This window comes from Eschrichtius robustus, chromosome 12, assembly GCF_028021215.1.
Source record: "Eschrichtius robustus isolate mEscRob2 chromosome 12, mEscRob2.pri, whole genome shotgun sequence".
Lineage (NCBI taxonomy): Eukaryota > Metazoa > Chordata > Mammalia > Artiodactyla > Eschrichtiidae > Eschrichtius > Eschrichtius robustus.
In genome coordinates, this window is record NC_090835.1 from 74,969,180 (window position 1) to 74,992,161 (window position 22,982).

The 22,982-nt window shown below is 56.2% G+C and overlaps 1 protein-coding gene across 2 annotated transcripts in view; it reads right to left on the reverse strand.

Annotated features, from left to right (window-relative positions):
• Nucleotides 1-6,044: 6,044 nt before the first annotated feature.
• TFEB (transcription factor EB) overlaps nucleotides 6,045-22,982 on the reverse strand; it is a 47,610-nt gene continuing 30,672 nt past the window's right edge. For both annotated transcript variants that reach the window (XM_068558597.1, XM_068558596.1), the window contains exons 2-9: nucleotides 12,357-12,603; nucleotides 12,022-12,276; nucleotides 11,292-11,369; nucleotides 9,642-9,762; nucleotides 9,495-9,551; nucleotides 8,912-8,987; nucleotides 8,142-8,289; nucleotides 6,045-7,156 (exon numbers count right to left, since the gene is read on the reverse strand). In XM_068558597.1, coding sequence (XP_068414698.1) covers nucleotides 6,668-7,156; nucleotides 8,142-8,289; nucleotides 8,912-8,987; nucleotides 9,495-9,551; nucleotides 9,642-9,762; nucleotides 11,292-11,369; nucleotides 12,022-12,276; nucleotides 12,357-12,587 — 1,455 coding nt within the window. In that variant the 5' untranslated portion in view covers nucleotides 12,588-12,603 and the 3' untranslated portion in view covers nucleotides 6,045-6,667. The remainder of the gene's footprint in view (nucleotides 7,157-8,141; nucleotides 8,290-8,911; nucleotides 8,988-9,494; nucleotides 9,552-9,641; nucleotides 9,763-11,291; nucleotides 11,370-12,021; nucleotides 12,277-12,356; nucleotides 12,604-22,982) is intronic.

The following is a 22,982-nucleotide window of genomic DNA, read 5'->3' on the forward strand; positions in this document are numbered from 1 at the left end:
GCTGTCAGGCCCGCGGTGGGTGGGGGCGCCCCCGGCGGCGGTGATGGAGCGCCCCGCTCTCCCGCCAGGGCTGCCAAAATACAGCGAGACAGGGTGTAATTACCGGCACTTACCGCGGCCATTACCCCCCTCGCCGCGGCGCGTGACACACGACCCGTCAGCTCGGCGTTCGCACCATTAAGGGGCCTCATTAGCATCCCGGCTCAGAAGCAAAATTACCCTCACTGCTCATTTCAAGATGTCATCAATTTTAATTTAGGGCCCCAAAGATAGTACAATGGGAAGGCCCTCCCGGCCCGCCGCACACGGAAAGGGAGGAGAGGATGGGGGAGGGGCGGGGGGCAGCCAGGCCAAGGTGCGGGGGGAGGGAGGAGAAGGACAGCGGTGGGGCGGGGAGCAGAGGCCCGGCGAGGAGGGGAGGAAAGCGCTGGTCTCGCCCTGCCCCCAGAGAGGTCCCCAGGCTAGGGCCTCCGCTGGAGCCCCCTGGGGAGGAAACCGGAATTGCAGGGACAACCAGGGACAGGGCCCTGACCCACCCGCCCCTCGAGGGCCAACTGGAAGTAAGTCTGGAGCCACACCTTGAGCAAGATGCTGTGCCTGGCATTTCCCTTCAGTTATTCCTTTAATTCCCACAACAACCTTGGGAGGTAGAGATGGCAGTCCCCAGTTACAGAAGGGAAACTGAGGCAGAGAAAGTCTCCCCCACATTTCAACACAGGCCCGTTTGGTTCTGCTGCTCCCTGCCTTCCTGGACCCAAAACCTGTGCCTTGTGGAATAGTCTTCTGGTCAGTGCCTGGGCCCCCCAGCTTCATCTGCTGCCCATCTCCCCAGCCCTCTGATCCACAGGCGGCCTTCGCACACCGCGTGCCCTGTGCCTGGAATGACCCCTCCGTCTCCTTGTCAGCCTGGTCCCTCATGATTCAGTTTAATACCGCCTCTGTCTTCCCGTAATCCCTTGCTGAATCACCATGGCCGTTCATGTGCCTGTCTCCTCGCCCCCACCTGCCTGGGGACTGGCTCCTAGAGAGTAGGGACTGTCCCTTATCCACCAGGGCATCCCCAGCACCCAGCACAGAGCTGGCTCTAAGGAGTGCTCAAGGTTTGCTGAGAGAATGAATAACCACTATCTTGCAGCCAGTCTTCCTGCCCTCAGGTGGAGGCGGGCCGCTGTCTGGGTGGAAAGGGACCACAGAGTTCTCCCCAGCCCACCCTCCATCGCTCAGATGAGCACCTGGGGCTCAAGATGTGGTCGGTGGGCCCTCGCGAAGGGCTATTTCAGTCTGTCCGAGATGGCACGAGAGTGGGCATGCCACAAATGTTTGAGTGACTGAATGACTGAACACACGGATGACTGCACAAGTGGGTGAGAGGCGCACTCCCCAGGGTGCTTTCAGGGTTCTCCAGTGTCAGAAGTCTTAGCTATTTCCTCTCCAGGCCTCACAGCAACTTGACTTATCAGCACTCCTGGGACATTTTCATTTTACAAGCAGAGCCTGGGCACATATTATGCCCTTAAAGAGCCTCTTTCTTCTGAAAGGGGAACTACACAGGCCAACGGAGATTTTCCAGGAGGTGGGGGGAGCCTTCTTGTTATTCCAGCCAGCTCCACCACCCCGGTCTGTCTTAACTCATAATGGGGTTCAGGTCAAGGCCCTGAACCCAGTGGGCCTCGGTTTCTCCAAGTGTAAAGGAGGAGGCCATAACCCACACCGCAGCTTCTCAAGCTATGGTGCGTGGCTCAGCGACCAGGCAGCAGGAGGAGGGCCAGGCTGAGGGCAAAGGGCACTGCCAATCACCGCACCTGCCCTGGCCCAGACCGGGTCCCGCCTGCCTCCCCTGCTACCCGCAGCCCCTCCAGCTCCCTGGCCACCTCCAGAGTGAGAGGAGGGGGAAGGACCCCCATCCTGAGCCCTGAGACAGGGTCCTCGCTGGCGGCAGGCGCCGCTCCCTGGCCTCACAGAAGACAGATCGCTCCCTTAATCACTCTGGAAAAGAACCCCAAGCCGATATAATATTATAATTAATTAATTCACTAAAAAGGTATTAAATTTCTCTCCCCCCTGAATATTATCTGAATTCATTGACCTTTAGAAAAATCACCCTCTAATTGTAACCAGGTCCAAAAGCATTTGCAGCCCGTCCCTTTTACATTAATAATGTCTTCCCGGACTCGGCTCTGGCTGCTTAAATATTGTATAAATTTCACTGACCCCCTCAGAAAAGAGAGAGCAAAGAAAAAAGATGAGGCTGGAGGAGCCCGAGAGGGGGATGGAGGCTGGACCCTGGGAGGTGAAGGTCTCAGGAGGTGAGGGACAGGAGGTGAATTGAAGGAGCTCTTTCTAGCTGCTCCAGCTGACATGCCATGTGGCGTGGAGGGGCCCGGGCTCTGAGATGGGGAGGGAGGCATGGGTTGGGAGCAGGAGGGTTAAACTTAGGGTTCGTTGTTAGGAGGCTATGTGGGGGGTGATATCCATAGTGTATATGAGACGCTTATCCAAGCCAGTATCTCCAAACAGTGAAGAATCTCTGATTTAAAGGAACGGTGGGTGAAAAATCTACAAACAATAAATGCTGGAGAGGGTGTGGAGAAAAGGGAACCCTCTTGCACTGTTGGTGGGAATGTAAATTGATACAGCCACTATGAAGAATAGTATGGAGTTTCCTTAAAAAACTAAAAATAGAACTACCATACGACCCAGCAATCCCACTACTGGGCATATACCCTGAGAAAACCATAATTCAAAAAGAGTCATGTACCACAATGTTCATTGCAGCTCTATTTACAATAGCCAGGACATGGACGCAACCTAAGTGTCCATCGACAGATGAATGGATAAAGAAGATGTGGCACATATGTACAATGGAATATTACTCAGCCATAAAAAGAAACGAAATTGAGTTATTCGTAGTGAGGTGGATGGACCTAGAGTCTGTCACACAGAGTGAAGTAAGTCAGAAAGAGAAAAACAAATATCATATGCTAACACATATATATGGAATCTAAAAAAAAAAAAAATGGTTATGAAGAACCTAGGGGCAGGACAGGAATAAAGACGCAGACGTAGAGAATGGACTTGAGGACACGGGGAGGGGGAAGGGTAAGCTGGGACGAAGTGAGAGAGTAGCATGGACGTATATACACTACCAAATGTAAAATAGATAGCTAGTGGGAAGCAGCTGCATAGCACAGGGAGATCAGCTCAGTGCTTTGTGACCACCTAGAGGGGTGGGATAGGGAGGGTGGGAGGGAGATGCAAGAGGGAGGAGATATGGGGATATATGTATATGTACAGCTGATTCACTTTGTTATAAAGCAGAAACTAACACACCATTGTAAAGCAATTATACTCCAATAAAGATGTTGGGGAAAAAAAAAAGAAAAAAGGAACGGTGGGTGATGGAAACTTGAGAAATTCCAGGAAGGACGTACTGAGGTCCTGTTTCTCCCCCACTCCATCCCCACCCCAGGCTTCACTCCACTTCTGGCTTCCCAGACAGCCCTGTTCTACAGATGGTGGAGCAGGCCTTGGAGGAGATGCCGTTGGACATCCAAGATTTCCCAATGCTGAGGAGGTGGGTATAAGGAGCCGAGAGCCAGCGCCACCCCCGGCCTGTCCTCAGCAGGGCCCAGAGTCCACTCTTGGCCTTCTATCTGAACAAGCAGGGAAATGCTCCACAGACGTCAGGGGTAGAAAGCCACCTTCCTGTGTGTACACCCCGGTGAGCGTGTCTATGTTACTTCATGGGTCTCGGATCCCAACTTCCTCCCAGTACAAGAGGTGAGAAGCCAGCAGCTGGTGGGGGAAGGACAAGCAGATACAGGGAGTGGAGCTGAGGTTGGCAGGACCCTCACACCCAGTATACCTCCTTGGCTTTGGGGCTCCACAGGGGACCCAAAGGAGCTGCAGCTGCTTGTCCTCCCCCAACCTGGCTTGGACCCCTTCCCAGACCCCACTACCTTTTCACACTTTGGCTTGTTCTCAAGGCCGTGGGGTTTCCTCAGTGAAACGAGGGGGTTTGACAGGTCCGTCTCTGCCTTCACACCAATCCCTCACCCACTCCACCTTTTTACAAACAGTTTCCCCGTCGTGGACCCGACGTCTGGAAAGGTGTTGTCTACCAAGTAAAGGGTGTGGATGAAGACTGCATCCTCTTCTTATTTAATCAGAGATGTTCATAACCACCAGTCAGAAGCTGTTGGCCGACGCCATTCCAGCCACAAGCTAAGGGTCATGCAGACCAGTCTCAGATACACAAACACTTTCTGGTGGCTTGCTGAAATTCTGGAGGTAGCCTCTGTGCCTGCTTGAACCAAACCTGCAGGGCCCGCAGGCAGACAGCTTGAAAAGCACAATTAAGCTGAGACATCGGCCCCACCCACCCCTGCCAGGGGAGCCGGCAGCTGCCCGCTCGTGGCTCTGTGGCACCCTCCTGTGGGCAGAACCTCCCCCCCCACTCACTCCCCAGTGCTGCCCCATGGGCTGGCTGTCCAGACCCTGCTTCCCCAGCTGCAGGTGGTGGCCAGGCTGAAGGAACCTCGGGGCAGGAAGCCTGCAGGCAGGTGGAGGGGGGATACCATGGTCTTGAGGGGCTGCTTGAGGAAGCAGGAGGGCAGCTCTCCACTCCACTGAGTCAGTCCCCAGGGTGAAGGGGGAGAACAGATGGGGGTAGGAGAGAGTCCTCAATGGCCTGAAGGATGGCCTTGGGATTTCCACACCCCCATGCCTCCCCCATCAGGTATCTCCCAGCCAGAGTCCAGGACCTGCCCCAGGAGGGGCTGAAAGGGAGGTTCCCAGGCTGTGGGCAGGTCCCGGCAGCAGGGTGGCACCTGGAACTGGAAGGAGGTGCCAGCACCTGGGCTGGCTCCAACTCACAAGGTCATCCACGGCTCCATCTGACCTTGAGATTAATCCCCAGCCCAGCCGTCATCAGCACCCACACACCCGGCCCCCTTTCCTTCTCTCCCGCACACATTAATTGTTCCAACGTTGATTCAATCTCCCATTCTGCACGGAGGAAATTGCCCACTTAGCCATTTTCATCCTGGGATTTTTCTTTTTTTTAATTAGGCCCCTTTGGCCTCATAGGGCCCCATGAGGGGGAAGCCACTTTGGTCTTTGCCTGAAGAGACTGTGGGAAGTCGAGGGAGAACCAGGGAAACCCCCAGAGACCCTCTCCTCCCTCCCCCCAAGACACCCAGGGCCCAAAAAGCTCCCCCTTCACCCCTCTCTGCCCCAAGCCCGTTTCCCCATCCTGGGTGAGGTCATAAAGCCCCAGGATCTTGGAGCAGAGGCCCCAGGAACTATTGTGCAGTGAGGGAGCTTTAGCCCAGAGAGAGAAAAGGGTTAGTGGGGGCCTGGCTGCCTGATGGTGCCGGAGCAGAACCCACGCCCTGGGCACCACCCAGCATCCACCCAAACTCCCGGGTGGGAGTGCTCCCACCTCCTCCCAAACTGGTTTACATGGTCCCTCTTTCCCCAAACCCATAGAAGGATGCAGCCCCTCATTTCCTAGGGAGTCTGTCCTACTAGAGACACTAAGTCAGAGGGCAGAGGGCCTTGTCCGCACAGATCAGGCAGCCCACCTATGGAGGGGAAAGAACTGGGGGTGGGGACAGGAGAAACATGCCCCCCATCCCCGGCCAGGGGTAGCCTGGACCCACAGTGCCCAAGAGCAGCAGTTAGGAGCAGTAGACTTGGACAGGCAACGGGGTCTCCCACATCACCCGGGTCAGTGGTCTCAGGCCACAGCTGGAGGTGTGAGACCAGCAGGGCTGCGGCGCCACCTTGTGGCCGCGAGGAGGGACAAGGCCCCCCGCAGCTCCCGAGCCTCCTAAGTAAGGCTAGATCTCCAGCTTCCCATGGGGCAGGGCTGGGGAGTTGGGGGAAACCAGGTGATGGACTCAGTCCCTCCTGTCTGTATCCCCCTTCCCTGATCCCCACGGGGGCATTTGAACTCTGAATCCAGAAAGGAGCCCACCGGGTTGAATCCTCCCATCTCTGTTGTCCCCAGACCCCCCTTCCAAAGAGACAGGACAAACAGGTACAAAGCACAGTGTTTACTAAAGGCACAAAGTGGGGAGCCTGGAGGGGAGCTGCTCTTCCAGCAGTGACCCCACTCTAACTTGAACCCAGCGCCTCCTCTTCTGGCCACCCCCCGCCCTCACACCACTTGCTGGAGAGCTGTTAGCACCAAAGGGGGGTGGGGGGAGTGCCAGGCTGGAGGACGGGCTTGTTGCCCTCAGAGTCCAGAAAGGCAGGCCTGGGCACCCCCTGGACCAGTCGCTGCCTCCAAGAAGGAACTTCTGGACCCCTGGTTCCAACGAGTCCTCCTTCATGGGTGGGGGGACCAGGCTCAGAAGGTAGGACCTCGTCTTACCTCCAGCACACCCTGTATCCTCCCTCGCCCTCATGATTTCACCTCCGGGAGCCGGGAGCCGGGAGCCGGGCTGAAGGCCTGTTCCTGCCCAGCCCCACCAAGAGGGCTGCCCCTGGGTGGGGGGGGCTTCCGACCCCACGGACTGCCAAGGGCACTAAGCCCAAACAGGGGGCCGACAGGGCGGAGGGAGGCAGGGCAGGGGCTACTTCACACGCAAGTACAGGCTGGCGGGTGGGAGGGAGGTGGCCCTGGCTCTCCCACCCCCCAGGCCCACCCCCGTGGCCCAGGTCACGGCACGTCGCCCTCCTCCATGCTGAAGCTGCTCCTGCGGCTGCTGGCTTTGGAGGCCTCGGGGGACACGGTGGAGAAGAGGGGGTCGGAGGCCAGTGGTAGCAGTGAGTCGTCCAGGAGCATGAGGTCCAGATCCTTCTTGGACAGGCTGGGGAACGGGGAGCCATGCTCTGGCCCCAGAGGTTCGGGGTAGCCTGGGGGCCCTTCGTTGCCCCCGCCCCCAAAGCTCAGGCTGTGGCTGAAGTCCAGGTGGTGGAATGGGGACGGTGGCTGGGCTGGCTGGGCTGGCGGGGGCAGCTGGGCCTGGGGGGGCAGAGCCGGCAGTGGCTCAGGGTCGGGGACCTCGGCCCCCAGCAGCAGGGCCTCCCTCGGACCCTCCTCGCTGGGTAGCTCCTGCTTCACCACCTGCTGGGCCAGCTCGGCCATGTTCATGCCCGAGGGCGAGGTGGTGGGGAGGCCGTGCACCCGAGCCTGCATCTCCAGCTCCTGCAGGTGCGGCAGACAGAGGCTGGAGGAGCACACCCGTGGGCACCCGTTGCCCGCCCCCCCCCACCTCCGCTGCAGCCCTTGCCCCTCCTTTTGTGGCACCCAAGACCACAAAACGTCTCATAGGGCAGCTCTAGAGTCTAGACCAGTGTTGTTTCAAACTACAAGTCGCGACTCATGAGTGGGTTGGGAAACCACTACAGTGAGCCTTGACCAGCTCTCTATTTTTTTAATTGGAATAGACCTGCCTAGACTAGACTAGACGAGAAACTATCAGAATGCACTGCATCTACTAAGGATGAGGGTTCTTTCATGAAACTTTGATTTTTCACTTTGAGTATGGCTATGTGTGCTGGATTGTAATGTGAATTGTATTATCTACCATAAGAAACAGAAGAATTTTAAGCTGTAGTCCAGCTGCCCTTTGTATAGATGACCAGCCTCAGGTCCAAAGAGGACAAGAGGCCTTCAACACAGAGCCAGGACTAGGCAGCTCTAGGTGGTAGGATGGACTCTCCCAAGCCTTTGTTCTTTCTCTTGTCCCCTGTGGTGATTCTTAGCATTACCCACCATAAAGTCCCAGCTCCCTGCCTCCCACAGGGGTAGGTTTGCCCTTTCTTGCCCCCTTGATGTTAGGTATAGGCATGTGCTTGCACTGATGGAGGAAATGTGAGCAGAAGGGACAAGGTCACCCTAAGGGTGACACATGGCTTTAAGAGCCAGCTCTAGATGTGCCTGTCCGTCAGCTTGAGTCCCAGAATGAGGGTCTCACGGAACAGGCCCTCCAGCTGACATCTGTTCCTTAAAGCTGCTGGGGATTGTTTGTTACCAAACTATAACATCCTGACTGATACATCCTCCCTCCTCATGGGCATCATCCCCATGTCTCCAACTTCAGAAGTATAAGCACTGCCCCTGGGGTCAGGACTCAGGCCAGGGGTCAGGAGTCCGAGCTACCCAAGAAGTCCAAGTTCAGGGGCCAGACCTGGATGCGGAGCCAGAGCTGCTTGTTGGTCATCTCCAGGCGCCGAGAGTGGTTCTCCAGCTCCCGGGACTTCTGCAGGTCCTTCTGCATCCTCCGGATGTAATCAACAGAGGCCTTGAGGATGGTGCCCTTGTTCCAGCGCACATCCCTGCAGGCCAGGCAGAATCAGAGGTGCACGCTCAGAGGAGGGGGCAAGTATTTGCCAGGAGCTTAGTGGGTGGAAGTAAAACCCTGTTCGGAGCTTATGTCGCCTCTCCCAACTTTGCCCCAAATCCCAGATCCAGCCAACCCCTACTTATGAAGGAAGCTGATCTCCATCTGCACAGAATGGGCCTTCCCAGGTAACTATGGTGCCACCACCCACATCACTAATCCCAGGAACCAAGCAATTCGGAGCAGCCTCCTTCCCCAGGCCTCCCATTCCTGCCACCAACACCCACACCCACACCCGTCCTTGACTCTCACTACTCCTGTCCCTGGACCACCTCTGCACCAGTCCTGTGGCCTCGCCAAACTTTCCCAGCATGACTCCAGCATGACTCCTCCTTCAGGAAGCACCCCTGACCCCACCCTCACTTCTGGGACATCTGCTCCTCTGTCTTGAGCCTTCCTTATTTGGGGGAGGGAGGAATCTTCTTTTCCCAAATAGATGATAAGCTCTTTGAGGCAGCAACCAAGGGATTCTCTTCCCATCCCTTCTCCCTGGCAACCAGCAGTTAATACTTGTGAGCTGCTGCCCTCCCTTCCCTCCCTCCAGGAAACCCACTCACAAGTCGTTGGCCTTGGGGATCAGCATTCCCAGCTCCTTGATGCGGTCATTGATGTTGAACCTCCGCCTCCTTTCAACTAAAAGTAACAAATTCCAGGAGGGGCCATTAGGGGGATGAGGACCCCACCTGGGACGAAGGGTCCAGCCCAAGCAGGGATGCCTTAGTCCTTCTGGGAAGTAATGGGTGACCAACCAAATGGGATTTCTATGGGGGTGAGGGTGTCGGGGGCAGGTCGGACACAGCTAAGGGGGTCAGGCTGCAGCGGGCGAAGCTGCCTGGGGAAGACTCTCTCTCTCTCCACTGCCCAGAACTCCTTCCCAGACTCCACGCCCTAAAGAAAACAATCTGATAAACTCATTCCCTCTGAAGTGCTGGGAATTTCATGAATACCTCTTCCCTGGAGCGCCTCTCCCACCCCTTCCTAGAAAGGGCTGACGGGAAGAGGGCTGTGCTGAACCCAGTCACACCAATGCCAGGATTTTAAGGCCTTGGGTAGGGAATCCTTCCTAGAAGCTGTGCAGGACAGAGAGTGGCTTTTGAGCCAGCCCAGGTGAGGGGAGGAAGAGGGGCTGGGGAGACTCACTGAGGTTGTGATTGTCTTTCTTCTGTCGCTCCTTGGCCAGGGCCCGGCTCTCAGCATCTGCAGAACAGGAGAGGAGAGAGGAGCTGGGAGGGGAAGGGAAGTGGCAGGACTCGGGAGCTGGGGCGCAGGGAAGCAGCGGGCTGGTACCTGTAAGCTCTCGCTTCTGGGTCAGGTCGGCTGGGCAGGAGCTGCTGGTGACGCCCACCAGGGAGGTGGTGACCTGGGGGTCTCCACTGTACACATTTAGGTGACTGCTGGACAGGGGCAGCTGCAGGGTGAGGTGGGGAAGGGTACCCGATGAGCAGCCCCCTGTCTTCGGGGGGCTCTCCCCAGGGCCCATCGTCCCAGGATTCCCCGGGACACTGGGGAAGGCTGCGCTGGGGTCACCCAGGGCAGAGTCCAGAGCTGAATAAGAGGCAGCCCCTGCCCTCAAGGAGCAACCAGCCAGCGCTGGGAAGCAGCTGGAGAGAGAGGAGATAGTGGGTGAGAGGATTTCCCCCAGGGCCTTTGGAAGCCAAGGGGAGGGGCAGCTAATCTATTCTGGAGTTTCTGGAAGGTTTTCAGAGGGCGTGGTGAGGAAGGGCACTATGGGCAGGGGGACGGCTGAGCGGGGAAGCGGCCAGGACAGAGCATGAGGTCACAAGCACCTCAAGCTGAAGGAGCGCAGTGGTGGCGGGGGAGTGGGGGGAGATCCTGCCGGACGCTGGAGGGCAGGTTCCACTTGCAGAGCCCCTGGGACTTGGTGATGAGCGGCCATTGGGGGTTTAAACGGGCCCCACCGGGGACAGGTTTGAGCTCTGGAAAGATCTTCGCAGTTCCTGCCACACATTCACGCAGAGCAAATCACAGGCCCAGAACTCTGCAGGGTACCCTGGCCCCCACTAAAGGGGCCAGACGCTGTGCCCTCCTCTCTGGCCTCCCAGCCCCCGATGCCCCTGCTGGCAGCAGGCTTCTGACCCACTGGCCCCGGCCAACTCCTGATGAGCCCCTGGGCACTGTCACCAGGCAGCGGAGATTGAGGACTGACGCCTTGACTTCCCTCAGCAGCATGGGCTGGGGCCCAAGGGGCAGGCGTGAGCAGCTAAGGTTCAGGGATCTCCAAAAAAAAGGGAAGGGGACACCTGCAATTCCACCTGCTCAGTGTAAGTACCTGTCCCCCCTTGTGCAGAGCTAACCCCCAATTTCTTGCCTTATCTAATTTTCCCACCAGCCCGTGGGTAGAAGGCATCAGCCCCAGGGGCTCAGAACAGTTAAGGGACTTCCCAGAGTCACAGCCAAAGTCAGAATCGAGGCCTCTGGATTCCAAGCCTGACCCCTTCCCACCTGCCCTGTCACCTCTGCCCAGGAAGCCCAGAGAGCATTAACGCTGCCAGGAGGCTGCCGGAGGGAGGGAACCGAACCAGCCTGAAATCACCTGCCCCTCGGAGTGAGGGACACAGGCCTGTGCTTTCTGGGTCCTGGGCTTGGTAGAAGAGGGGGCCCCATATCTCAGAGAAACTCATCAGCTCCAGGCCTTCCTGGGGCCACACTGCTCCCTCAGTACCAGTGCCTCCTGCCCCACCCCCGACCCAGGAAGCCCTCCCCAGCCCCTCTCCCCCCACAAGCCCCACCATGCGCGCAGGCTGAGGTGCACCCTCTGGATTCACAGTTCTGCCGGACCCTGGGCCCTCGTCACATGATTTGATGGAGGTGACTCTCATCTCTGTAGGAGATATTCTAGTTCTCTCCAGGCTCACAGCCGCTGCAGGGCCACTGCCCCTCCCTCTGACACACCCATCCCGCCCTGGCCAGCAATACCGTATTGGGAATCTGAGTTTCTGGATTGATGAAGCCCAGGACATCGTCCAGACACATAATGTTGTCGATGACATCAAACTGAAAGGGAAAAAATAGTCCATATTGGGGGTTGCCTACTCGGAGAAAGGCAGGGGAAAAGGGGCACTGGGACAGCCACTGACCTGAAGGGACCTTGGTGCCCACCACACCCCATCTGCTCATCTGGGGGGACGGAAACAGACCCAGAGAGGGGATGAGCTGCCCAGGGCCCCCAGGCCCCAAGGCCCAGGCCAGGGCTCTGCCCAAGGAGCCACGCTGCCCAGGGAGATGGCTTTATATACCCTCTGTCAGGACATGGCTTTGCAGGTGTGCTGGGCATTCCTGTAGGAGTCGCCTGTGTCCCCCTAGCAGAGGTTTCCAAAGTAGGGATGTTTCTCCTAGGAGACTGGGGCTCCCTGAGGGCGGGGCCGTGTCTCCCCTCAGACGGGGTCTCCGTGAGGGCGGGGCCGTGTCTCTCCTCAAACCCGGGCTCCCTGAGGGCGGGGCCGCGTCTCCCCCAGACCGGGGCTCCCCGAGGGCGGGGCCGCGTCTCCCCTCAGACCGGGCTCCCCGAGGGCGGGGCCGTGTCTCCACTCAGACGGGGGCTCCCTGAGGGCAGTATCTTGCCTCTGCCATTAGACCAGGAGCCCCAGGAGCACAGCACGTGGCCCCAGCTCTGCTGGTGGCAGGCACCGGCCAGCTCCTCACTCACCTCCCGCTCAGGGTTGGAGCCGATGTGCAGCATGGCCATGGGGCTGTTGGGAGCACTGTTGCCGGCTGAGGACGACAACACGTGTCCGGCCCGCACGCCCGGGGAGGCGGCTGGCAGGGGCTTTGGGGAGCCCTGAGCAGGGCTGATGTGGGCAGCAAACTTGTTCCCGTAGGTCTCAGACAGGTACTCCCGCACCTTCTGGTCCCGGGACTGCTGCAGGTGGTAGGAGGTGGGGTTCTCCAGGTAGGACTGCACCTGGAGGGGGGAGGAGGTAAAGGGCTCAGGGCGGGGGCTCCGAGGACCGGGGCGAAGGGTCAGGGTGGAGCAGGCCTTACCTTCAGCACCTCCCCGGGCACAGGCGGCGGAGACTGGAAGTGGACGGGGGTGTTGATGGCGGGGGTGGGCGGCGCGCCCAGCTGCTGCTGCTGCTGCTGCTGCTGCTGCTGCTGCTGCTGCTGCTGCTGCATGTAATGCATGACGGCCTGCTGCTGCATGCGCTCCCGCTGCTCCTCCTGCTGCGCCTGCTCCCGCATGAGCTGCATGCGGAGCCCGATGCGTGACGCCATGCTGGCTGCTGGCTCCCTGCGGACGGGAGGGGGCAGTGCTGTGAGGCACGGTCCCCTTCAACGTGCATGGGGTCCTGGGACTTCCCTGGTGGTCCAGTGGCTAGAACTCTGTGCTTCCACTGCAGGGGGCCCGGGTTCCATCCCTGGTCAGGGAATTAAGATCCCGCAAGCCATGCCGTGCAGCCCAAAACAAACAAACAAACAAAAAACAAAACAAAGTGCACGGGGTCTTGGGGAAGGGGCCAGGACAAGGGCAACCACATTTTACAGGAGCGGGGGAGAAATTTGCCCAAGGTCACCAGGCAAGTGGGTGACAGAGACTTAAACCCAAGTCTGCTGGTTCTTGGGCCAGAGATGCAGACTCCCTCCAGGTCAGCCTCCCAGACTTGAAGTCAACCTTGACTCCTTTCTCTCATGCCACCTGGTGAGCCTCCAGATCTGACCTCAAATATATCCTCCTCTGCCACTGCCTCACTGCCACCAGTGTGAGCCCAGCCTCTGCTATGCCTTACCTGGCTTCCTGAAGGCGCCTCCTAACGTCAGACTCCCTCCTGCTTGCCCCATGACATTCTACTTGCAACTCAGTAATTAGAGGGGTCCTGTTAAAACCAAAGTTAGATCCTGTCCCTCTTTCGGCTCAGAACTCTCCATGGCTCCTGTTTCACTCAGCGTAAAAGCCAAAGTCCTTACCATAAAAAGCCCTCTATGATCTGTCCCCACCTCATGGTCCCTGTGACCCTATTATCTCCTACTCTCCTCCTTGTTCCATCTGCTCCAGCCACACCCAATCCCTCAGACATACCAGGCACTACCCTCAGGGCCTTTGCACCTGCGCTTCCCTCCGCCTGAGGTGCCCATCCCCCAGACACCACCATGGCTCATTCCTTCACCAACACCACTCAAGTGGGTCACCTCCTTACAGAGACCTTCCATGACTACCCTATTTAAAACTGCAAACCCCCCACCAGCTCCCCGCCCCCCCGACTTTATGCTCCTTCCCTGTTTTGTTTCCCCATGTCACTTATCACCATCTTAAATATTACACATTTTTGCTTACTTATTTCAATTCATTCTCTATCTCTTTCTCAACAGGAATGCAAACTCCCCTGAGGGCAGGCATTTTGTCTGTCTTGTTCACTGCTGTGCCTCAGGCCTCTATGAACATGTGCAGGAATGGTTACTATTTATGAACCAGCATTGGCCATACAGCAGCAAGCCAGCTGCAGTCCCTGAGCTCCTGGCATCTACAGTCCAGTAAATGAGAAAGGCAAGTCCTCAGGCCATTGTAACCCTGCGCAGGGAGGGCCACTGCAGGGCACCTGGTCCTCCCAGGGCCCAGGGAGAGCTTTCCACCACCCAGCACATCAGCCCTGATCTTTGAAGGGTCTCAGGAGGACAGGGGACTAAGGCCTATTTGGGAAGGGGGCAGGACAGGACAGAATGAGTCTTGCAGCTGGTTGCACTCTGTCCCTAGCTCACTGAGTGACCCTGGGCACATCCGTCCCCCTCTCTGAGCCTCCATCTCCCCATCCACAAGATGAAAACCTTGGACTGGGTGATTTCTAAGGTCCTTCCCAGCTGGGATGGGCTGAGACTCTCTGAGAGGTGCAGGGGCCCTGGGGGTGCCCAGATGCCATAAGGTCCTGACAGGGGCTGGAGGGTCCCCTCTCAGCGATATTGCAAAAGGCAGTACAACTTTGTAGCTGAGCAAGTGCTACAAACAGGGCTTGAATCTCAGTTCTGCCACTTCTTTGCTGTGTGACCTTGGGCAAGTCACTTAACTTCTCTGAGCCTCAGTTCCCTTACCTGTAAAGAGTTTCAGAAGATTGGTGAGAGCATTAAATGAAAATAATGTGTCTTCAACAGTGTGCAGCACTTGGTAGGCTGAGTGGGTGAGTGATGGATCAGCACAAGATTGGAGGGTCAGCTACAGCGTAGACCAGAGGCCAGAGCTGTGCCCCAAGGTCCTAAGGATGAGACCAGACCTCTGGGGGTGGCAAAGGAAAGCAGCACAGGCTGACATGTTCTGCCTAATGCCAGACATCAGACTAAGTCAGCATTAGCGGAAGGTACTGGCATATATTCAGTGAAAATCACCGGATCATGGAAATAATAATAATTTGCATCTATCTGAGCATTTACTGTGTGCTGGGCACTGTTCCAAGCACTTTAACCTCAAACAGCCCCATCTGGTAGCTTTGGTTATTATTCTCCTTCTACAGATAAGGAGAAACAGAAGCACAGGGAGGTTAGGTCTCGGGCAGCGGGGACAGTGCTGGGACCCAATCCCACATTCTGGCTCCCTGGCTCATGGTGGGTGAGGGTGAAGGGTCTTCAAACCATCATGTCTCCATGTAGAGCTGGGAAGGCGTTTGTCCCAGGTTGCATGTCTGGTTGATCCAGGGCCGCCCAAGCCACCTGACCCCCAAGCCAGGGCTCCTTCTAATCACCCTGCATCCCGCCCTACAAAGTACAGCAGCACTACCCATCTCGAGGGCTGAGTACTCAGTGGCCCTAGCCTTACCTCCCTTCCTCCCTTCTCTGCCCCCCTAGGCCGGGAATTTGTGACGAGGCTGCCTCAGCCCCAGGGGTCTCTCTGCCCAGCTCCCTGCAGGACAGTTCCCCCCCTCCTCTGTCCTGCAGCAGGGACACATCTGCAGCCTCCACCTCTGTCCTGTGCTCCTACAGAGGGGTAGCCTGTCTTTGCCGCCCCTCCCACAACTGCAGCCCTGCAGCAGATCGCACAGGCTCTGACCCCAGCCCAGCTCACTCCCCTCGCAGCTGCACCCGCTGCCCGATCTAGTTAGGAACAATCTAACTTCAGTTGGCCCATGGGGGCGGGGGTGGGGTGAGGGTGCAGACACCGAGCCTGGCAGTGCCAGCCGGCACGGGGAGGACTGAGGGAGAACGAGCCCCTTGTTTCTCTCACAAAGGGCTGGGCGCCCATCCTGGGCTGGGCGAGAACATGGGCTCTGCCCGCCCAGCCTCTCACTGCCTGCGCCAGCCTCAGTTTGCTCATTTGTAAAATGGACGCAGGAATCCCTGTCCCACCACCCCGCCGGGGTCTGTGAGAGCCTCCTGGGGGAGGATATTGAATTATGAACCTCAGCTGTCTGTGTATCAGAGAGTGTCAGAAGCCTTAGCCTGTCCCTGGTCCTCTGACAGAAGGTGACCCTCCATCCCCAACCCTGTTGTCAAAGTTTTCACCCCCCTCGCAGAGCTGCTGCTACCCGCAGAGTCCCAGCCCCCTGCCCTGGCTCCCAGCCTGGGTTGCTCTAAGCGTAGCCAGGTGGGATGGGTGTGGGGTTAAGGGCGGGAGTTGAGGGGTGAGGGGATCCGAGGGCGGATGGGGGGGTCCAAGAGAGACCCTGGGGGTGCTAACACCCCCCCAACCCCCAAGCACAACTGCTCACTCAAAGCCTAAGGGCCACTCGCAGCCTCCCCCAGTGCCCAGTCTGGTCAGGAAGGGCTGAGAGGAGGAACACGGGAGATCTAAAATGCCCCAGACCCTCCCCGTCATCTAACGTCAGACCCACCAGGCCTGGAAAGGGTCCACCGTGCATGTACTCGGTAACACCGGGAACTCGAGTGCCCACTACGATGCAGACCCTGGGGCTAGGGTGTTTCCCCAAGAATCTTCTCCCCTGTCCCCTCCTCCTGAAGGGACCAGGGGGTCTGATGCTCCAGAGAATTCCTGCCCCTGCCCAGTAGCATGGAAAACATAGCAGGGGCTTAAGTTGCAGCCGAGGCAATGAGAGCTGCCCCCATCTGCACCCTCAGAATCCACGGGCCGCCTCTGCTGCGGTTCCCCCAGAACCTCGCACCTGCCTCTACCTTCCCTAAGCCGTGTCGGGGTTCTAGTTTAGTTGTGACCAAAATGGACTTCACAGTCCAACAGAGGCGGCCAAAATGCCTGCTCTGCCCATACTGGCTGGGTGACTTTGGGAAAGCCACTTAACCTCTCTGTGCCTTGGTTTCCTCCCCAGTAAAATGGAGCCAACAATGGCATCTGCCTCTTGGGGTTGTTGTGAGGATTCAAGGAGACACAGCGAGTGTGCAGAACGCACCTAACAGCCCTTAGGCGTTTGATAACGGGTGGGTCCTGACTCCCCTCCGAAGCTGTGCCCTCCTCTGGTCAGGGGCCTGAGCTGGTTTCACACCAGCCTCCCTCGTCAGTCATTTATGCCTTAGTATGAACAGGCTGGTCAGAACCTTTTCCAAGGGAAGATGTGGACAGAGGGAGGGGAAAGACAGGGAGAAATCAGTGGACTCCATGAGGAGACGAAAGGAGAAAGAGGGTCCCAGAACAGAAAGGTCTCAGATATAGGAAAGAAGATCTCAGAGATACAGCACTGAGTGGACAAATCAAACTGCAGAATAAAATGTACAGCCGGAGCCCACTTAGGCAGGAAATGAGTAAATGTGTAGAAAAGACTAGAAGAATCAAGATGCTCTTTGAATCCTTGCCATGGGTCAGGGCTGGGCTAGGTGCTTTTCAACTATTAACTCATCTGTTCTTCACAACAACCCCAGGCAGTGACTATTATTGCCCTCAATTTTCAGGGAGAAACTGAGGCACAGAGTGGTGAAGTCACTGGCCCTAAGTTACACAGCCGATAAGTAGCAGGAGGGCAATTTGAACCAGGCAGCCTGGTTCACAGCCCCCATGTTTTATCCACTCATCTGGGCACCCCCAACACCCAAACTGTTCACTGTGTTACCTCTGGGGAGGGGCAGTAGAGTGGGGAGGGGCAAAGAGGTGTTTTTATAGTTTCTCATTCCACTTTCGAAGCACTTAACTCCTAGGATGTGAAGATGCGTTACTTGTGTGATTCTTTTAAAACAAGGGAAAAGGAAGTAGGGCAGCTTCTAGGGGTTTGTGAGGGGCCCAACCTGCTTCCAATCATGTCCGAAGTTGGGTCCCCCCAGCTCCACCTGGAGTCTGGCCCGAGCCCTGCCCTGCTCAGCACAATGGTTGTTAGGCCAGCTGAGGACCCCCGGTGAGGACACTGAGTGGCCTCTGGAGGCACAGGCCAGGGTCGGAAGCCACATGCCAGCTGGAGCTGGAGGGCCAGGACCCAGGCCTAACTCAGTTTCTACTACAGCCCTGACACAAGCCTTCGGAGCGGACATGATCCCTTTTTGGAGGGCCCCCCAAAAAGCCCTGAGCCGAGGCACCTCCCTTCAATTGCTTGTGGGGCCTGAACTGCCCTGGGGATTTTTCTGCCTTCCAGATGATCCTTTAAAAATATGAGCAGGAAGCAGAAAATACATAGATGCCATGAGCCAGCAACTCCCTTCCTAAGTATCTGACCAGCAGAAAAGCATCCATGTGGGCACCAGAGGACACGGACTAGAAAGTTTACAGCAGCGCTATAGACAGTGGCCAAAACTGGACACCACCCAAACGTCCATCAACAGGAAGATGGATAAAGAAGTTGTGGTACCTCCATGCCCTGGAATGCTGCTCAGTGATGGAAGTGAACCAACTATTGCTACACACAACTCAGATGACTCTTGCAGACATAATAGCAAACAAAAGAAGGCAAACACGCACACAGCACGATCGATGTACAAACAGTTCAAAAACGGGGGAAATGAATCTTGCATGTTAGAAGTTAGGATCCTGGTCACTCTTGCGGGGGGAGTGACAGGGAGGTGGCACAGGACAGCCTGGGGTGGGTGTGGGGACTAGGAATGTTCTGTAATTTGATGCGGGTGTTGGTGACACGGGAGTGTCCAGTTTATGAAAATGCATCCAGATGCTCACTCAATAGTTTGTACACTTTTCTGTAGGTGTGTCATACTTTCATTAAAATTTTACGTAAGAATGAGGGCAGACCTTAAAGAATGTAAAAGAAAAGTTGAACAAATTACCCTCTCCCCTCCCCCACCCAAGTGTGGCTACGACTTTAAAATGCCTTTGGTACCAGGCAGCTTCAATGCAACTGCCTGAATGTAGCTTGGTACATCCTCTTTGGAAGAGCAGTTTGGCAATATGTATCAAAGCCTTAAAAAATATCCACTAGCCTGAGGAAGAAATCTCAAATGCAGAAAAGGCTTTTATGCATAAAGATGCCCATCACACTATATAGTGAAAAATAAAAAATAATCTCAATGTCCAGCAATAGGATGGTTAAATTATGTTGTGTTCAGGAATTCCCTGACGGTCCAGTGGTTAGGACTCTGCGCTTCCACTGCTGAGGGCCCAGGTTCAATTCCTGGTTGGGGAACTAAGATCCTGCAAGCCACGCAGTCAAAAAAAAAAAAAAAATTATGTTGTGTTCCTCCTCATCAAATGTTGTGTTTGCGGTAAGTAACACAGGGATATGTCAAGTGACAAAAAGTAGGATGCAAAATTGTATATAAAATCTGATCATCATGTACAAATATGTGTAGAAAAACCTCTTGGGAGGAAATATACTAAAATATTACTGACTTCTTTGGATGATGTAATCATGAGTGATTTTTTTTTCTTTTTACCTTTGGAATGTTGTTCTTTTTCTATAATGAACATGTATATCTTTCCTTTTTTTAATTAATTAATTTATTTATTTGGCTGCGTCGGGTCTTAGCTGCGGCGTGTGGGCTTCTCTCTAGCTGTGGCGTGCAGGCTGTAGAGCACGCAGGCTTAGTTTCCCCAAGGCATGTGGGATCTTAGTTCCCCGACCAGGGATCAAACCCACGTCCCCTGCATTGGAAGGCAGATTCTTGACCACTGGACCACCAGGGAAGTCCCTGTATATCTTTCTTATGAGGAAAAATATTTTATACTAATGCTTATGGAGTACTTACTATGCGCCAGGTATGGTTCAAAGCACCTTATTTAATTATCACGATCACTTCATGACATGAGTACCAGTACTGTCCCCCTCACACACACAGATGAGGAAACAGGCACAAAGAGGTTGTCACTTGCCAAAGGTCACAGAGCTAATAAGTGGCGAGGCTGGACGCTGGCAGTCTGGCTCCACCACCCTAGTCCTGGGACTTAAGAGTTTGGCCTTGGTCCTGCACTTGGGACAAGGTAGCCACATTTTATTTTAGGGATTTCCACTGAAGATGCGCCTCTCCTCCCACCGCCCCAATCAAAGTGTTTCAGCAGCTGATCTCTTTCATTCCACCTCAGGGGGCCAGAGGGTGCCCAGGACGAGGGAATGGTCTGGAATCCCCAAACACAAGCAGAAAAAATTCTGCCCTCCCTCAAAGGGCAGAGATAATTTCCTGTATTCCCAGAAAAAAACATATGTCTGGCGGCTGAAACAACAAAGTGTGGAAGCTCAGAGGCCGGGATGCTTGGTTAAGCCATTTATCACATTCTGCACCTCTGTGGTAGGAAGAAATTTTCTTCTGACCCAGTCTGTTACAAACTACCAGTTGTGTGGGAGCTGCCCAGTCGTGGCGGAGGGGAAATCAAACCAACCACTAAAGGAAGGCGTCCTGAACAGGTGCCGAGGCTCCCGGAAGCAGGGCGAAGGACCCCGAGACCTCCTGGGTAACCTTTCAGCCTTGGGAAGGGAAGAGAGGGGAAGATTCCAGGTCTGGGGTTTGTTTTATCTGCTCTGAGCCCCCTCTGGCCGAGGACGTGGCAAAGGAAGGCCTGATGAGCTAGGAAACGGAACAAGAATGTCCACACAACCCCCTCGCCTTAGGACAGGGCCGTTCCAAATTACCAAGGCAGTCAAGGGTCCCTGCAGGGCCTGGCGGGCATCAGCTGGGCCAAACCCAAAGAGAGTTAAGGGTAGGGAGGTGTCATAAGATCCCCAGGAGCTAGCATGCCCTCCCACAAGATGCTATGGGAACTTGGCATCAGAATGCTTGGGGATGAATCCCAGACTTGGGCCTGACTCAGTGTCTGAGCCTAGCCTCAGCCTTTCCATCACTCAAGTGGGACTTACCAGCTGGGGAACCTCTCCCAGAGAGCTGCTGTGATCTAAGTTGGGGTGCTGGGTGATTCCACCTCTGCAAGGGTGAAATCATGGGCAGAAGGGCGATATCACCGTTCGGTCACTGGTTACTCTCGCTTCATCCATGCCCACCGGGGGCATCCCTGGAAGAGTCTCCTCTTTCTATTCTTAAATTTCTTTTGAGAAAAGGGTCCCATCCATTCTCCCATCCATTGACACACGCACACGCACACACACCCCATAGCAAGGCCCCAGGTGGGGGGACAGCACTACCTATTGATCACCAGCTTCTGTCTCTCCTTACAAACTGGCCAGAAGCAGAAAGGCCTTGGCCAGCTTTTCCCAATACCAGGCACCCTCTTTGTTTCCTCTCGAAAAGCCTTGGGTTTTAAAAGATTTTCTTTTCCAAAGCTTGTATATTATACATAATTCACTGCGGTGCTATGGGAGAGGCAGGTGGGGAACAGTGAAACCCACCTCTCTAGGTTCTAAAGAGATCAGGAGCAGGCAGAGCACTTAGCACAGGACTCAGCACTGGAGACACTTAGTCATGTGGGTCGTTATTATCTTAGCTGACCCGTGGTTCCTTAGGGGTCATGAAAGGCAACAGTGGGCTCTCCGGATGCTTCCAACATTGAAAAAAAGCAACTGGGATTCACACTTGCCCCGGTAAGTGTGCACCACAGGACGCTGCAGAAGGCCGGGGGCAGGGGGAGTACAGGCAGGGGCTTGTTTTAGACAAGCCTGAACACAGGCAGGAGGTGGGGAGGAGGGAGAGGAAGGAGAGGGGAGACGAAGGGCAGCCACAGGAGCTCCCGGCCTGCTGAGTGGCCTCCAAGGCCCAGAGCTCAGGCCCATCAGCCCGAGGACCCAGCTCACATCCCACAGGAAAGGGTGGGAGCTGGCACCTCCTGGCTGGCCCGGGGCAAGGCAAGGCAATTGTGCGGCAAGGGGGGCAGCTTCAAAGGCAATCCCAGACCAGAGAGGAGCCTGTCTGGTCCCACAGGGATCAGCTGGACCCTGGCATGAGGCCTGTCCCAGGAGGACTGCCACTGGGCTTTGAAGGATGGGGGGCCAGGGGGACACGTGGCTGAGGGAAGCATGGAGGGAGAAACCAGAGGGGTCCTGGGAGATGCCCACCCTGTGATACGCATCGACTCAGCCCAGCCACACATGCAGACCCTATGCTGTCTGTCTGTTTCTGTCTCTCACACACAGATACACACGTTGCAGAATCCCTCACCCTGCCGCTCAGTGGGCAGCCAGCTCTCTCCTGGGTTAGAGTAGGGCAAGGGGGCTGAAACCCCCTTCTTCCCCTTCTCCCCTGCACCCCCAATCCTGGACACCCCATCCCCTTGAACAGCCTGCCTGTGGCCACACTACTTTGTTCTCCAGTTGTTTCCTGGTCACCTCCAGTCTCCCCAGCTACAAGGAAGCTCCCAGAGAAATCAGCTTTCTTCTTCAGAACCTCCACCCGATCCTAGCCGGCAGACTTCCCAGAACAAGGCTCAGGGCCCTGGGAGGCTGCTCATCCAACCACCCATCACGTGCTCAATTACCACCTGTTCACTCATTCGGCAGACACTCCAAGTCCCCACGATGGACCAGGCACTGCACTCAGCACATGACCTATATCAGATCTCACCCGTCCCCCACAAACACTTCATGGGACAAACAGAACTTCTGCAGATGAGAAAACCAAGACTCAGAAAGGTTAAGGGCCCTGTGCAAGGCCACACTGCAAGAGCACAGTGAAGTGTTCCTGGCCAGCCCAGGTCTCCCTCAGGTGTGCGACCACCACCAGCTCCAGTCCCATGAGGTCACCAGGGGCCCACAGGGAAGATCCCTGTAGAGAGATGGATTATTGTTCCCGTAAGCTCCCAGCCCTGCCTCACCCCCTCACCCCGTGTTGCCCTCAGTGAACCCTCCAGAGGGTCCCAGAGAGGCCTGCACACCCCTCAGCCCTCCTGGATGCCCCAGAACACAGGCCAGGCCCCGCCCACCTGCAGGCTCTCTTCTTGCTGAACAGCCAAGGCCATCCACGCCCAGGGCTCAGGAGACCATATATCTGGATCTCACTGAGGCGGTTAATGTGGCCACACGAGGGCCTCAGGGGGAAATTATATCAAACTGGCTGGACAGAAATGCGATTACATGGACCAGAGATCTAGCACTGGATGGCAGCAGAGGTGTATGTGCAGAGGGAGGGGCAGGGCGGGGAGTACAGCCCACAGGTGGCACCCCAGACAGGAAAGGGGCCTGAAGAGCAAGGGAAGGATTTCCAGACGGGTATCCAAGGGCTTCAAGCCCCATGTGACCTCCCCCGCCCACCCCAGCCCACCTGATCCTGTCCCCCTGCTGAGGGAAGATCAGCTAAGTTTTGGTGGATGCTAGGTCAGCCCATAAGGTCACCGATACCCCCACCAGTGAAGATGAGTCTCAAGACTCCGCCTGATTGGTCACCGTGTGCCATCATGGATTTGGGGCC